This window comes from Ambystoma mexicanum, chromosome 1p (genome assembly GCF_040938575.1).
Source record: "Ambystoma mexicanum isolate Mex_15411 chromosome 1p, UKY_AmexF1_1, whole genome shotgun sequence".
In the NCBI taxonomy this organism is placed as follows: Eukaryota; Metazoa; Chordata; class Amphibia; order Caudata; family Ambystomatidae; genus Ambystoma; species Ambystoma mexicanum.
In genome coordinates this window covers 211,298,407-211,316,558 of record NC_090921.1, presented here as the reverse complement: position 1 = coordinate 211,316,558, position 18,152 = coordinate 211,298,407, and the positions used below count along the sequence as shown (strand labels likewise).

The following is an 18,152-nucleotide window of genomic DNA, read 5'->3' as shown; positions in this document are numbered from 1 at the left end:
TGTATTCGTCCAGATCACCAAATCTACCCATCTCCTGTGGAGTCCCACAAGGTTCCATCCTGTCCCCCATGATCTTCAATCTTTACATGGAACCGCTTCGAACCCTCCTCACACCATACAACATCCACATTCACCAATATGCAGATTCACCTCAAAATATAATCAAAGACATCCACAAGCTCAAGACCTGCCCTCACATCGATCCAGTCCTGGATGTCCAGTGCTTAACTGAAGCTCAACCCCTCCAAGATTGAATTCCAACTGCTGACCAACAATACCGAACACCGTGACATCCAGGCCTGGCTCTCTGCTATGAACCTTTAGGGATTCACACCCCAGTGGCAGCCTGTGCCAAGTCCCTTGGGTTTAACATTAATAGACACCTCACATTCAAAAAGCACATAGAAAGGAGGACACAAACAGCTGGGAACCAACTTTCTCTCCTGTGAAAAATCAAGCCCTTGATCCAAGAAAACAACTGCACATCCGTTTGTCCAAGCCTTGGTCCTCTCCCACCATGGTGGCAATGCCCTTTTGGAAGGCCTTCCGCCAACTGCCTTGGCACCCCATAAATGTGTCATGCATGCTGCAGCAAGACTCCTACAACTACTCCACAAATTTGACATCACCCTGACCCTCATGGAATCCTCTACAAATCCTGCTGCATCATCTACAAGGCTGTCATCCTGAAGGTCTGCAAGCTACTTCACGGAGAAACTGCATCTATGGAGGCCTGCGACCCACCAGAAGTAGGGAAATGTGCAGATTTAAATTACAACAGTGCAGGAAGGAAAGAACCAGAAGACAGGCCTTCTCGGTCTACGCTCCAAGACTCTGGAACCTCTTCCCCTGTCAACATCAGACTTGCCCCGTCATTACTACAGTTCAGGAAAGAGCTCAAGACCCACCCCTTCAAGGAATGGCACCTCCAACACCTAGGTCCTCACACTGTGCACTCCCCAACCTACCCGAGACTGGTCTCCTCCCCCCATGCTACCAATTGCCCACCTTCCCGTTAGCTCCCCCTCTGCTACCCTGTGTTCTTCCCCCTATGATTGTAAAGCGCTCTGTTGCTGCCTTCCCGAAGCTAGGTCCGTGCTCCATAAAGACCCTAAGAATAACAAGCCTCATAATGGTTATCGGCAGATGTAGGGGCGCCACTGGGAGATTATTAAAGGATTTGGCACCTCAAAGGAGCTCAGATCGTGTCTTCCAGTTTGACAACCACAGAATATTCTGCTTTCACAGTCCAGCTACATTGATATTCCAATTTGCAAAGTCTAGATAGTTTCCCAGTTCTAAAATCCCACTGGCCTCAGTTTACAAAATACCAGCTTACTCCCAGTCGGCATACTCCAGAATATTTCCGGTTTTACAACCACAATGTACTCAATTTGACGCAGTCAGTAAACTCCTCACCTGATCACAGAATATATTCCAAGATTTCCCAAAGGCCGTGGCAAGAGTTCATTCACTCCATAATCATCCTACCTTAAAATGAAAACATGTATCCGCAGAAATGAGCCATGTTCTTGCTCGGCGAGATGGCGCTTGCTGGCAGTTGCCGCACAATGGCCATTTGAAGCTTATGATTCTAGCTTAAATGGTGATCCTTTTCAGCTCTTAAGGCCAGGAAAGATTCAAATCCTGTTGCCTGGCGCGCGCGTGTACATACATACATACATACATACATACACACACACCCACACCCCCCCCCCCCCCCCCCCCCAACTCTAGACCGGCAGCCCCCTTCAATGGGCTGGATTTTCCTTCGACATCAGTCACAGCCCATGTACACTCCTTTTCTTAGAAAGCAGCCCAGGTGCAGCTGTGGCAATAGTATTGCACTAGCCTAGCCAGGGGTGACGTCATGTCTCCGCTCGTGGGAGATACATTCGTTACGTCAATCCATGTCTCTTGAATGCGTAGTGCTCATGAAAGAGACGGTGCCTATGCATTAGTCAGGGTGCCAAGAGAATTTGAAGGCACTTCTCTTCCACCGGAATCGAACCATTTGCTTACATAAGTATGCAGGCCGATGCATTCCGCTCGATGTTCAGACAAGAAAAAACAGGCACATGTAAAGCCCATTACAAGCACCCCAACTGCATCAAATGTACGTCTAGAGCAACAGTTCCCTTTTGTGGTGAAAGGGGGTACATTGCACTGCCAGACAAGTCAATTAGGAGAAACGCAAGACCTTCCTTTATTGTGTTTTAAGCATGTTGGGACCTTTCAACCTTTCCAGTTGAAATGAGCCCAACGCATCAAAGAGCCACTCCCTCGCGCAGCTGAACCCCATGTTCACACTCTTACATTTTTCTATTTCAAGACATTAAATGTGCGCTTTACCGCACCACACGTTAAAGGCTGGTGTCACCTTAATTCAAGGCTTTAAGTGTCCTTTGCAGCAGGCATGTCACAGGCCGTCTTGCTGGAATGCGGTAGTGTTATCACCTTATCGCCTTTTACTTTGATTTCCTAGGCATTAGCACTATGCGGACAGAGCAATTACTAGCATGTCAGCTCTCTGCTGGCTGACTGCCCTGTGATAATCTGCAGCAATTAACATTCCTCCATGCATTCCTTTGTATACATTTAAGAGGCTCGGATTGTTTTTCCCGAACTAAAGGAAAGGGGGGCAACAAACAAATTTAAATGAACCCCTACGAGCCCTGACATCTTCAGCTGCCAGGGCATCAATGCAGTTATAATGCCAAGGCCTTCATACCCAGTAAATAGTTGAACATTACAAAAATGCCTGCACATGTGTGTGCAGGCAGCATTAGTAATAGACCTATCAAAAAGACTTTCCTTCAACGCGGGATTGGTCGGATGCCTCTGCTCCTCCAAAAACGGTACATAACTTAGCTCAACCAGAGGTTTGTAGAGTAAAACGAGTACAATTTAGAAATAAAAACAGTCCAATCAGTTTAAGCTCAAAGATAGGTCTAGAGCAACAGTGCCCTTTCGCGGTAAAACGGGTGAATTGCAAGCACACTCTCAAACAAGTTGGTTTCTCAGACGGTCGGTAGCAACGAAAATCGGTGCCAGCAAGGGCATTCTCTCGAGGTCAAGGACCTCGATAGGCGTGGAAAGGGGGTGCTACGTTTTTCATCAAGAACACTGTGGAACAGTAGGCGCTGTCAAACGGGTAACCACTTGTGTTGAATAATAAGTTCCAGGTCACAGATACGACACCTGCAATGGTGTCGTTTTGTGTAGTGCAATTGCTGCCCTTTCAGCAGCCACAGGGTGTATGGTCGCGTTGCCCTCCTTATTACAAAGCTCAGACATTAAGGAGGAGTGTAGTCTTGTCTGGACTGGTCACGTTGTGGGCACAGTCTAGACTGATCTGGACCTTACTGAATACTTTTAGCGACACAATGTCAAAAACGATGGAATGGCGGTAGAGTCAGCTTTTGTCACAAGTGAGCACAATGGCACAGAGCGCTGCCACAGCAGGTGGCACGTACTGCCCACACTCACCAAAGTAACTGGCAGCCAGGGGCATCCAGATGGGCTTGTAGCGCCGTCATGGTTCCAATCGGCCAGTGGTTGCCTCCCAGCAGTCTCTTCTCTCTAGGCCTTGGCTAGCGGCAGAGAAAGCGCACAGCACAGCCCAAATGTTAAAACAAGGTTTGCTCCCCCGAGTTTGTAGCAATGACACTTGTGTGAAGCATTCAGCACAGGAGGCTGACACGGAGACCAGGCGGAGGCGGCATCTGCAAAAAGGAAAGCAAGCTCGTACTTTACTCTTCAGTTACAGGTTAGGATATAGACCAGAACAGAGGGAGTGTGAATCCTAACCGCTCTAGTCCCGTGCTGAATCTCCCCAACCATCACCACCCACCCACACCTTTCCAGAAGCAGCCCCCAGTCAACACGCAGGTTGCCACATGACGCCTTTCACAATAACCTGCCCTCAGCACGTGTCTGCTAAATAATGAACCTGGACTACTCGCAAAATGTCTTTTGCAATTTTTAGTTACCCTGTGTCTTTCGCCTTTGGAATTATGTACATGTAGTTTGAACTGCATTTTGTCCTAGCACTTTGTTTTTGAACTGTCTTTGTGGAAACCTTTGTTGAACTCTTTCAAAACTGAAATTTTGCACTATGGCAGACTTGTGGTCAAATAAAAATGCTTCATTAAATCAAGACACTAATAGTACACCTAAACATATCAATTTTTGAATGAGATGCCAATATATATGTTGAAAGAACAGCACAGCCACGGAAAAAAGCGTACCTACCAACCGACGGCAGGCAGACATCCGAAACGGGCAAACAGAACAGAACTCTGGTGAGATTTTCTTAACACTAAGCATTCATGCATTACCATTGCCTGCAACGTGGTCAATGGCTGCCAAGCCCATCACAGGCATACACCGTTGGCTGAGCAGCACTATTTCCGCCCTCCACCTTCACCGATAGGCGGAAGCCAGAGAGAGGAGGCCTGAAGTCGAAGGGCCGAGTAAAAGTTCCTGTCTGTGCCTGTCCGTGGCGGGCCGCTGGCCCACCATATCTCCAGTCAGCCGCACAGAGTACGCACGCATCCCTCCCCCATTTCGTTCACTATCTGCCGTCCAGTTGATACCTAGTCCTAACTCTTAGGCACTGTGTAGAACCACCCTCTGATTATATGTAATCACCCAGAGGCGGCTTGATAGTCACGATCAAACCGCAAGTCCACGCACGCCCAATGACCAAAGACCCATTTCTGGACACCCGCCAACAAATGACCAGAAATTCGTACCAATCACCTTGAACTGTTTGCGGTTTCAACCACTGGTCGCCCACGATCGTTTAGAGCGACATATTGTACACCTTGTGCTTACAACCAATTGTATATCTCTGTCCTCGCCCCATTCTATAGCTGCTCTTGGTTTTCACTTTTTGCTGTTATTTCCTAACATACCCTGTATGGGGAGTCATTTCTGCAACTATAGCAATGGCCTGACCAGACCAGTCTATTACCGGCATCACCCCATTCCCTGCCCCACCCCTTTCCTACCCTCCCTGCCCATGCTCTCCCCAGATATATGCCCATCTCACCAACTCTAATAACAGCACCCTGTGCTCAGAGACCTCTTCCACCAGCTACATTATAGCTCACCCCCTGTTTGAAAATACTGCAGAGGAGTATTGCACCCATCCTGTCTTGGGTTTCACCAGACTCCATTGCCTGAGATCACACACCCCAACATGCTCTCACTGCTTCATCTCAGCACCTCAAACACCCACACAACCTATGACCAAAGTTTACATGCATAACAACAAGTCCAAGACTCCTTTAGCCCTGCCCACCAAACAAGTGCCCAGAGCCCCACACGTATGTACTCCCACGTTCAGTTACACCTGATCATGAGCCAACTAGTCTTAAAAGGCGCTCTCATCAATGCCCGATCTCTAGGAGCCCACGCCATCGAGAAACATGATCTAATCACTGAACAACAACTAGTCCTAGTAGTTACAGAATCTTAGCTTCACCAATCATCTGGACCTCTGCTAGCACTTGCCACCCCCCCGATTACACCATCCTTAGAACCGACAGATCCCAGAATCAAGGAGGCGGTGTAGCCATTATAGCCAAGACCAATCTGAAACTAAGATCATGCCCCATTGAAGACATATCAGGCTATGAACTTCTACTAGTCAAATTCGCTGCCAATGATAAGACCACAATTAACTTCATAGTGGTCTATAGATCACCTAACACCAGTAGTCATCCAGAAGTAGACATACCACTGCCACTTGCTCCACGTATCAAACCCAACACCAAATGTGTCATCCTAGGAGATGTGAATCTAGGATTTAACGACAAGCATGACCTCAAAGCAGAAGCCCTACACTTAAGGATATGAATTTCACACAATTGGTGAATGCCCCTGAAGGGGAGAACACTAGACTGGATCTTCACACTTTACTTGAACAGTTAGAGTATCTCACCCCTTGACTGGACAGACCACCCAAGCATAAATTTCACTACTGTACAAGGAATCTCACCCCTCCAAAACCAATCTAATGGACACTTACGAAGCCCGAAACACGCGTAAGCTTACAGCTGAAAACATTTGTCCCTCGACTCAACAAAGCACTAGAAACCAACCCAACCTCCAGTGACAACCCATGCATCTTGGCAAAGTCGTACCACAAATGCCTCACCTCTACCATCAATGTAGTAGTGCCACCAACAATTAAAACATGACTCAAGAACCTGCTTCTGGTTCAACAATGAGTTAGTCTCGCCAAGAACCAAACATGCTCTTTAACACGCCTATAAAAAAACATCACTCTACTGAGTCTGCTAACGCCTTTCAGGGTGCTAACGAAATCTATAAAACAGCAATTGACTCCCACAAAGCTAATTGTTTTTTTTTTTTTCTTATTTTTATACGGTTTTTACAAACCTTTAAAAAGGAACACAACTTCTTACAAACATCCACACTCCACAGAATACTTCGTTCAGGATCACCACCCCCATCTATCTTTCTCCCATATCATCAACTTTAAGGATGGACAATGGCCCTTTATACGTTTCCAAGTCATCAACAACCATGTTCAGCTGCTGTTCAATTATTGCTAAAAGTTGAGTCAGGGGAAATAACAATTTTCGATCTGTGCCGTTAAACATGTGATCCCACCATTCCTCTGCGCACAACGATGGGTGGATGGCACCCCAAGGTCCCAACAGTACTGTTCTGTTGTCCCGAAAGCTATTACAAAACACTAGATGTTTCAACGTCTCCGGTGCTTTGGTACAAAATCTGCAACTGAGATTTATGTTTTTGTTACATTTCCATTTTTGTAGCCGCTCTTTCGTTTTAAAAAATTTAAACAAAATAACAAAGCGTCTTCGTGCCATTGGTTCCGCAAATAAATTGATATACCCTTGAGGCGTAGTAAAGGGGTGGACTTCCATCGGCGCATTTGACGTCAGCTTTGCCGTCGCTCTTTCAGTACAAGTTTTCTCCCAGTCCAAGCGCCATATTTTCATTTTAGCGGCAACTGGATTTTTGTGAAGTAAGCTGGGCTTGATGTCGTATTCTACTAGTAGGCTTTCACATCTGTGCATCCATAAAGCCACCATATTCTGACCATTCGACGTTGCGCTATGGAAAAGTTCAAATTGCAAGATATTTTCTTGCACTCGAGTTTTTTGATATAAGGCCAGTAGACTCCACACGATCCTTGCATGCAATGAAATCAGGGATAACTCGTATCTGATACACGAGGTCGAGTTCCCTCTGGGGAGACCCAACACCTTTGACCAAAATTGGTTCTCCAGGGAGGGCCACAGATCATAAGAGCATCCCAGAGCATTTTCCGCTCCATAGATCAGGACCGGCACGACTTTTTGCTGATAGAACATCCGCACCGGTTCCAAGGAAAATTTCCCATATTTCTTTTTCATTAGCAGAGCTTGGTTTGCTAACTGGGTGCACTTCCTTTTCGTGTCTGCCACCCACGGGGCATCATTGATGCATGAACTTAGCACCATTCCCAAATATTTGACTTTGTGTGATATCGTCATTGGGGACCCACTCATGTACCATTTTACATTTTTTACTTTCCTTGAGGTAGCCCCTTTTAGATTTTTGAATATTAATACTTCACATTTCTTTGCATTAATCAGCAGGCGATTATCGCCAACATAGGCTTGGATTGCGTCTAATTTGCGTTGCAAGCCAACCGGTGTCAAATCCATGATCACCAAATCATCGGCATATCAAAGCCAGCTTACGTGCACATTATTTACTTTAGGTGGATTAGAGGACACTGTATCTAGCGAGTTTCCCAAGTCTGATATATACAGACTAAATATTGCAGCAGCAAGCGGGCACCCTTGCTTGACTCCCTTGTACGTCTTGATTGTGGTTGACAAGGACCCTCTTTGGTCAAGTCGGATTTTAATCGAGGTGTCCGTGTGGAGCTCTTGTATTGCCGCTACTAGATCTTCTGGACAGCCCCACCTGCGCAATTTTGACCATAGCAAGTCACGGTCAACAGTGTCAAATACGCTAGAAAAGTCAATAAAGGCCAAGTAGATCTCAAGGCCTCCATTTTTAACAGGTTAAGCAATAGTAAGTTTACAGAACAGCCCACTTGTTTTACGAATCCTGCCTGGCGGGCGTCAACGTGACCTGTTTCAACCGCCCATGCTACCAATTTTTGTTGTAAAACAGTAGCGTAGATCTTTCCCAAGACATCCAAAAGAGCCACTGGTCGATAGCTAATGCCTATACCACTCACATTAGTAATGCCGCTTCGGACTCTAAGAACTTTTCTCTATTCCGAGAGAATTGGAAAATCCCACCCCGGCCTCGGCCCCCATTAACTCCAATGATTGGTGCACCATCATCCAACATGTGCTAGCCGCCAAGAGCGCACTATTACAAAATAAAAAAACTAAAAGAAATTTTAGCAGATAAAAATGCCACCAACAACTTTCCCATAAAAACCAACGAGAATACCAACCCTCTTTTCCACTTCACCCCAGTTAATCAAGAACTAGTGCTCAATACGATCATTAAGCTCAAAGCCTCCAATTGTAAGGAGACAACGTCCCAGCGCAAGTAGTTAAATCATGCGCATCCACCCTCACCCCCATTGTAACCAACTTTGTCACCGCTTCCTTCAACAACATGGCCCCAGCCAGTATTAAAGAAGCTTGGCTCACCCCTCTACTAAAAAAAACAAACTTAGACCCCAAGGTGCTTACTGACTACTGACCAATAACTACAGTCCCGTTCCTGCACAAAATCTTAGATAACAGCCTACAAACAAGTACAAGCCCATCTGGAACAAAACCAGCTCTTTGGAACAAGAAAATCAGTCTTCAGGCCTAACCACAGTACAGAATCGGTACTCCTTGACCTGAAAATCCAGATGGATACCATCAGGGACTCAGGAAAACTCTATATACTTCTGCTGTTGGACCTATCCGAAGCGTTCGACCTTGTGCATTATGACACATTGTGCTCTACTCCAACTAATGACTTAAAATTTTCTAAAGATGCCACCACATGGGTGAAATCTTTCCTAGCTGAACGCACTTCGCGTTTCCATAGGGAAAGAAGCTGCAGACCCCATACCAGTCTCCATCGGGGTACCCCAATGTTCATGCCGGTCACCAAACCTCTATAATGCATACACAAAACTCCTTTTCTCTGCATTAGACAACATGGGTGTCATCTACACTAATTTCGCAGATGACACCCAGATACTCATTCGCTCTCAGGAAATTACGACCAGGACACATTGACCATCAAAAAAATCTATACCATAATCCAAAACTGGATGGCCTTAAATAGTCTGTCTCAACAATGAGAAGACAGATTCTCATCGTAGGTTCCTAAACTAAAATAAGCACCCTGCACCCGGACTACTCAGCCATCAACATTGACAGCACTCTGATCCCAGTACTTAAGCAAGTAAAAACTTTAGGAGTTTACCTAGACGCCAACCTCACTATAGCTAAACACAAAGTGCACTCTCCTCATCTACTTCTTATGCCGCCAAATTAATGGTCTTAAGCCAGCAATTTCTTACACCCACTAACTGCATCACATTAGCCAGAGCCTTGATTTGATCAAAGTTAGACTACAGCTAATGCAAAACAAAGCTTTATGAGCTGCATTAGGTATACATAAATCTGATCATATCTCCAAGATTAGGAGGGATTCCGTCTGGTTAGCCATTAAAGCCAGAATTATTTTCAAGACACGATGCATCACCTATAAATGCCTTTACAAAAGAGCACCCATCTGGTTGAACAACGCCACAGCCAAAAAAGAATCCATTAGATCACCGAGATCCAATGACTATCTACTTATGGCAATACTTGTTACAAAAACATCAGAGCTGGGGGCAGCTGCTTCCAAGTTCTGGCCCCTCAAACTCTGGATCTCCCTCCCTCTTAGCATTAAAAAATAAGAATCCTTCATTGGTTTTAAAAAACTGCTAAAAACTTGGTTATGCAACCAATTTTAACACAATGCTAATGTCCAGAAATTGTAAATAAGATGTTCGTACTGCTCTTTATTATGTCTGTAATCTACACTAACTACTACCAATGCCTAAGCAGTCAGTAACCACGCAGTGATACCCCAGCATCTGGGCGTGTAATAAATGTAATAAATAAAATGTAAGCATACAATCTGCAGGATATTTTGGTGTTTTAAAGCAGAATAGGGTTGCTTGCAAGGCAGGAAGGGACCCAATAGTCGAAGAACAGTTTATTGGCGGAACGCTGAATTTTCAGGCAATACCAAGTTACACTTTGAGAAACACCCTCAAATTCAGGGACACTGGTTCTCCAGCTCGGAAACAAATGAGCATTCATAAACATTGAACATTCCACCCACCATCCCCCACAACCCCCTATTGTAAGATCTCTTAACACTAAACGAGAGACTAAAGTCAATTCATTTTAACCCATCATACATTTTAACCCATCATACATGTTGGTGGAGACTAACTGGCTCACTTTTAAACCCCCACTTCCTCAATCATAATTTACCATAAGCAGAAACCACTAAGCGGATTTAACAAATTATCCTCCCAACCTCTAACTGATAAAAGGAAAAACAAAGTGGCAGTGCTCTGCTTTAGTGTTTGTATAGCAGCCAATCTGGCTTTAAGGCGCAGTATGATATGGCATCCCAGGGTCGACTGCCAAGGCAGGTGCCGCTCTTCACGCATTTTGCTTTTAGCGCAGAAGGCCGAAACCAATGTGGAAGAAAGAAGGTAAGGGATGTTTTTTGTATGTAGAATATTTAGGGAATATTTGCCAACAAATTCTCATTCGCTACTAGTGGCAATTTTTAAAATGCACCCGACACTGCCCTCCTTAGGGCCCAAGTGGTGCTCCCCTCGCTTGTTTCAATAGTAGTTCGTTATCACAGAAGACAGCCAGTGATTCAAATGACAGCAAAGTTTGTGCTCAGTCGCCTGTATTTTCGCCAGCTCCCTCCCACTTCCCCTACTCAGACACAGAAGGCCTAGTAGTTTGCACATCAACACTAATCACTCCCTCCTCCCCCGACATGACAGACCAAACAGAGCCAAAGCGCTGTAGTCCATCTGATCCTAGCAGCTATCATTGCATAGAGATAAAGTCCTTCCTAAGGAAGATTTGTTCTCAATTCCTGTGATCTGGAAGGTCTGCAGTCTTAACCCACTTTTCAGGTACCCTGCAATCCCATGTGAAGTTTGACCCAATACATAGATGGGTTTTGTAACAGTTTCTTCAAAAGGTGGCTTTCTTGGTGGAAGTACTTCAACTAGGAGGGTTACATTCTGGCCCTTTGCATTCATGAACATTTCTGCCAGGTCCCGGAGGCATCCTTGCAGAAGTTTCTAGGCCCCCCCCACACAACATTTTTACATCCCGCCTGCTACGCACTCCTCAACACAGGGCATTCTCAACATCCCATGGAGGTAAGAGCAAGTGGTTAAAACACTACAACAATACCTCAGGCTGCATAATCCTCTCCTTCACACAAAATTCACCTTTGCGCTATACTTGCAAAACATATGCACACACCTTTCAACTTATGACTGGTTGCAAGATTGCTTTATAATCTTTTCCATCAAAAATTCTCCTTCCCATTTCCTGAAACTCTGTTGAAGTTCCACAGACAATTTGAGCTCTGCCTTGAAAATAATTCAACTTTTTCTCTTAATTCTTCTTTCTGCTTGAAGGGATTCTCTATCTGGTGGAACGTCTTTCCTTGATATATACAACTTCTAAGCCAATTACTATTTCTAAATAAATGTTTCTTCCAGGAGCTCAAACTGATTAGATTATTTTCTCAAATGGAGCGCTTTGTATAATTTAGAGTTACTTGAAGTTATCTGAACTTCTGAGGAGGCGCGCAATGGAGACTTCTAAAGTTCCACTTGAAGAAGAAAAAACGTTGACTTGCCGTATTTGATACAAGGCATTTATAACGTGCCTGTACACAAGTGTTTCTAGGTGCCAATTTTCTGTCTTTGTAGTTTCCAGATGGTTACCAGCACATACAAACGAAAACGAAATCCGATAGCAAGCATGCACCCTGCAGCGCTATTAAGATCCCTGCTCGTTGCCATATGACAGCTTTGAGCCGAAGCACTCAGAGGTTCTTTCCTCGATCCTAGGCACACACTGCAGGCGGGCCTGCTGCCACACTACTGAGCAGAAGAGCAAACCATAAATGATTCTTCTCATTGTGAGAAACCAGAAGGTGTCTCACCATCTAGTCCCCAGAGATCTGTCATCCAAGTGGCCAGGACACCGCCATCGCATTTGGATCCAGTTCCTGGGGGTGAACCAGTGCAGGAGAATCACCTGGATTGGGGGTGGTGGGGGTCTTCAACGTGTGGAGAGTAGGATACTTAGGAACTCAACCCCCACCCCCTTTTCAGACACTTACACACGACAGCTCACTGCTAGAGAAAAGAGACTAACACCCGAGCCGTATACCGGACATGTCCCAACACAAGGGTCAGGCAGAGTCAGGCAATTACTGATTATTACACACACCAGACTTCCATCACATTTCCATCACACTTCCCCAAACGGATAAAAGCAGCAGCAGTTCCGAGATGGCAGTTTAATACAAGGAGAAAGACAGCAATACCAGAGAAGGTTGCAAGGAGGGAGTGCCTTTAAACTTTTCGGAGGAAAACTGCTACTTTCAAAGCCCTTGAGACTAAGAAACATAAGACCCCCCTCGGCTGAGGGGTGTCCAGGGTGAAGCACCTGTGTTGAATATCTGGAAGATATTCCTAATGGCGCATGTGGGTTACCCGTTGGGAACAACAGGCTTTATTATTCACAAGTGTTTGTCCCCTTGGGTGTGGGGACAATACCCACGTGCACCTGAAATTAGAGAAAAGCTTGTACTTGGGAGTGTCAACAATTGAAATTAGCTGAAACTAAGCTATTGATTCTCCTTTCCAATCTTTGAATTACATGATTTTTCACATTAAGGTGGTCTACCTTAGAAAACACTATTCTTTCCATCCACCAGTCTTCCTGATTTTCACATGATCCAGGCACGCTACACGAGTCACCAGTCAAGTACTACGTTGTGGGTCATTAGACGCGCGAGCAACGAAGCAGAACAGAACTACAGTGAAGTCCAGTGAGCGCAAGCATCAAAGGGAACAAACTAAAGCTACGTGTGAATTTAACATTAAGACAGGAGATTGTCTTTCATCTTCACAGATAATTAAGCTAAGTTCTATCAGAAAGTAAGTGGTGAAGGTTTAGGGAGTAGGGAGGAGGATATATGTTGGACAATGAAAATTAAGTAGCAGTGTAGTAACTGTATGAATCTCTCGTTTCAGGTCGGTGAGCACCAGTTTGTTACTTTGTTCATTCCCCTTTGGGGTGAATAACATACAGCCTGTTTGTTAGTAAAGGGGGTGTGATGGACGCTTCAGAGAGTTTATGGGGTCAGCAGCTTCCACCGTGTTCTTCAGGATCCTGACAATGAATCATCCAGCAGAGGAAAACATGTCCAGATGTCAGGAGGTGGTGGTGCTCAGTTAGAGGTCAAGCAGCACAGTCAAGTCCTGAAAAACACCTGGAAGAATGGCTTCTATGGTCTCCACTGGATCAAGGAAAAAGATCACCAGACATGGTTCCTACTGGTGGCTAGAGGCAGATTTTCAGACAATAGCCGCCTTCACTTGGATGATTCAGAATCACACGAGAGTGGTTGACAAAGTTCTTAGATCGGAGTGTCAGCTTTGATGCCAAACCATAGGGTGGAAGGTGGCCGCCAACCAAAAATCGCACATGCATCATTCAACATATGGCAGCCAGCCAATCATGGCTGGCTATTACACCTACTTTTCTGGGCATCATCATAGTCAAACCCAGGGGGTTTGGATTTTACAGTGAGATCTCACAGCCATTCTCCTTCAGCCACCTGTAGGAACATTCATTTGTGAGAGCCTGGCCGGGCTGTAGACCTTACGTAAACAGAAGGGCAAAAAATAACAGTTGCCTGGATTTTACAACACTCGACACTTCATTTTGGGAGCACCCAGAATGGAAAAGGATTCCTGTGCGCCAATACAGCTTCTATATTGAATTATGTTGCCACCAAACAGAATCAGTGCTGCATTATGTGCCAGGGAGCCAACATAAGGAAACTAAGCGGCACCTTACAGTAAGTCGCCACACCTTTGGGGGCCATCCTGGTTCCCAATGGGCCACAAATGTATGCGTCAAGTCCACATTGAGAGCTTGGTAAACTCAATTAGGGACAAAGTGTCATAGCATCCCAAAGAACAAGGGAAGTGGAGGAGACGGACATAAGTGAGCAAAACATGACCTTCCTTACACTGTTCAAGTGTTTAGAGCTCATGGAGATATTCAATGTTAATGAAGATAAACTAAGATTGCAACTTGTCCTTAATTCCAAAAGTTTTAAGCAGATTTGTTAAATACTTTCCATGTGAATTAGGGTTAGAAATCACATACTCTACAGCGACAAAGTCTACAGCATTTTGTAATGTTTCTGAGGCCGATTAACATTAATTAAAATCTTGGGTTGAAAATCAGAATCTGCGCAGACGGCTAGAAATTAAGTCAACTCAAACCTTTCAGCAGTGCTTCATGGTTAGTGGCATAACAGTCTATTTTACTCTCTAAAATCAGGCTACTACAGAAACGCATGTTTGTTGCTTTAGGTCACGTCACTTTTACTGCTCAGGTGGTGTGTTCAGGGCAAGCCCCTCTGCTATAGTGCCGATTGATCTGCAGATTGATCTGCAAAATCTAACTAAAATATACTTATTCACCTAAAAATACGCCATCCATGAATGAGACTTTTCTCACATCCACTTTTACCTGAATTCTTTATCTGGGGCACTGCTTTTCTAGGATATTTTGAACAATTCTATCCATTAACTAGGGTGGAAGTTAAATTGAAAGTCAAACCAGAAGTGGATTTAAGGCAGGAAGACAATGCTAGCTTTCCAGTTACACCGATCAGTCCCTTAGAAATGTCCCCATAACATCCTCTCAGCCACACCGTTCAAACGATTTGATAGCCGATAAATTAAAATCAAACAAATGTCCTTCATCACTCTGCTTACACTCATTAGCCTCCATCGCCAGTTAGAGAGCAGAATAAAAAAATCATGATACCTGTACTTGTCCCATGTATTAATCGTCTATTACAGCCACACTACACAACACCAACCTCCCCAATACAAGCCGCCAACCAGCCTCAATGCACCTCCATATCACCTAGAGCTGGTCTAATATTAGCAGCATTGATGCAACATGGACCGTTCACAGGTATCAAAATGTGATGACTTGGGGCAAAAAGCAGTTCCTTGGCATCAGCAGGTAGCATCCGGTAGCAAGCAATTGCCATCTGTGGGGGAACGGGGAGCTTCAAATCAAACGTACACATGTGATGCAATAAACCTTTTTCTCCATTTAAAGATCTTCTACAGATCTCAATATTCCTAAGAACAGAGTTAATGTCGCATATGTAATTATGTATGGAATCAGTTGGCCGGGGTAGACAAAAGTGCATGTTGGTGTCAGGATAACAAGGGAACTTTAGGATATACACAAAGCTAAATAGCTCCGAGCAATTTCAATTGGTCCAAGTCCCCGTTTTACAGTCTCAATTGCATCCCAGCTAGTCTCGCTAATAATCCCCTTGCAGCTTCAACACTCCTTCGCACTTCTACCGATAGAGCATTTTAAACAGACCAAGTGGGGATCTGAAATTTTAACTTTCTGGATGTGCACTCTATATAGCATTTCTTTGCAGGTAGACAAGAGATAAATTGGAGCGCAGCATATGAAAAGGGAATTCACTAAAGACGAACTGAAAAGAATTCATATTTAACGAAGACCAAGTAGAAAAACCAGAAATTAACGATCTTCTGACAAAATCATTAAGTAGTATGCAATCTGGTTAAAGTAATCCGAGACGGCCATTTCCTGGGTGGCGAAAGCATGACCAAGTTGGGATATGCCGACTGAAGCTCATCGATGGCCAGCAGGGTGTTACTGTAGGTGGCAGGAGGGTACAGAGAGGGACAGCCAGTCAACATTTTGTACATTCTAGCAATGACTCAAAGCTTGAAGTGCTGCAGCACCTACTTTAGGTACTGTTCACTGAAAAGAAGGTTTCCAAACCTTAGTATGTAGGGGCTACCACACATATAGATTTACCATCCATTCCTTATCAACGTCTTGACCAATTTTGCCTGGTACTCACTTGGCGGACTTTCATGGCCTGTGGCGACGCTTCATTCATTAACACTCGGAGAGCCTCATTCCAGTGTGACTGCATCATGCTTTGCAGGCGGCCCACCATATCCGATCGCTGAAACTCTAGCTTCTTCTTGGCAGCCGCAAGCTCGCGCATTTCCTCTTGGAGTTTGTCTAACCTGCACAGAGATAGAAATCAGATGAGAAACAGACCTGCACAGGAAACATCCACATAAACGAAGCCCACACAATGGAGCAAGGGGAGAGGCTCAGTGCAACACAGGATGGCTCCTGGCCTAACCCCCGATATGTTGCCCTACTTTAGACTGCCTCAGCCACATCACAGCCTGTTAGCTCTGTACAAGCTGCAGGGCAAATTGCGGCAGTCACAAATGATACAGTGAAGCATGCTTATGAAACAAAGGTCACTCAGAGGTCCATAACAGGCAAGAGTAAACACTGGGTCCAAACAGGTGAAGAGCTTATAGAACTGGACTTGCCACCTAGTGTGTATAGTGCAGATCTCCAGTGTAGATCTCCAGTTTTGGTGTCTTTACTAGATGAACATAAAAATCATCCTGGGAATCCCGGGAAACCTATGCTCTTCTTAAACAGATGTCTGCTCCTTTAAGAGCTCATGCACAGCCAGACCATTATCACACATCCTGTGCTGCCTGTCCACATTCTACATGCTAGCTTCACACTCAGATTGTTGACATGTTAACCAAGACCCATAACCCTACGCAGGCCATCTGAAGGAGAAGGGCAGATGTATGTGAATCTATTAAAAAGAGTCCAATACTGAGGATCTACACTTAAAGGAAAGTAATTAAGTAATATCCAGTATTGGGTATTGTATAGACTCACATACCTACAATACAAAATACCAAGCAGTACAGCAAGCAAATTCCTCCATAATCAACACATTAAATGCAACCATGCAAAACACCACTATTGCAGCCGTATTTGGGAAGGCACTACCTGGCCGGCCTGTGCATCTTCACGTGCTGTCAATCCAAGCAGTAATGCCAACTGAATGAACGCACAATGCGCCACATGGCCGCTTTTCAGAACCCCCCCGCGCAGCCGCCCACCTGGCGGCGGGTTGGTCAAAGGTGCACATTGCAGCTTGTTGGCATATCTCGTGAGTGCCTAGTCACCTTAGCTGGCAAACGTTGATTGGTGTTCTCGCAGCAAAGGTTTACAGAGTGTACAATCCAAGGAGCAATGCCCTTTGATATAGCATGTCGTTTATACAGCAACTGTTCAGACCATCTTAAAGACTGTCAATAGCCCTCTCTGCAATCAAGGTATGCACTACCAGGTCTGCTGTACTTTCCGGATTCTGAAAGTACCCTGGCAAAGAGACATGCTGGTTGATTAACCTTCAAAACAAAGCTTTGATCAGTCCTCAACATTACTTTGTCCCTGGTGAAGTTCAGAAAAGCCTAAAATCCTCCTGTTCCGATTGTTATTGCAACTTGATCCCTCTGCCGGTGTAATGACTAGAATGCACATCACCTTCTACGATAGGTACTTTGGTTATGAGGAGTGCATCTGCTAAAACCGCAATACCATCAGTTTATATGCTGGAGGAACTGTTTACACCAGCAAAAAACCTGTGAAGCAGGCCCATCAGAAACCTATTGAGAACAGGGACTGTATAGGAGTATTCATGCATCTTCTGAAAGCAGATCAATGTACCTTTGACGAATGCTGTAACCCAGAATGAGACACTCAAACAGGGCAGAAACGTGTGAGCTGATCTGAATGCCACCAGACCACCTTTCAATTCTTAGAGTAAGTGTAAGTGGTAGACATTGCCTTCGCTTTAGCCAGAAGCTCCATGCAGTCCTGTCCCACAGTCAAATAGCTAACCTCTAAGATTTCAGAAGCCACACTGCAAGGATTCCT

At 44.9% G+C, this 18,152-nt stretch overlaps 1 protein-coding gene across 2 annotated transcripts in view; it reads right to left on the bottom strand.

Annotated features, from left to right (window-relative positions):
* CNTROB (centrobin, centriole duplication and spindle assembly protein) overlaps positions 1–18,152 on the bottom strand; it is a 369,000-nt gene that overhangs the window by 118,973 nt on the left and 231,875 nt on the right. For both annotated transcript variants that reach the window (XM_069646351.1, XM_069646352.1), the window contains exon 13: positions 16,246–16,417. In XM_069646351.1, the coding sequence (XP_069502452.1) occupies positions 16,246–16,417 (172 nt within the window). The remainder of the gene's footprint in view (positions 1–16,245; positions 16,418–18,152) is intronic.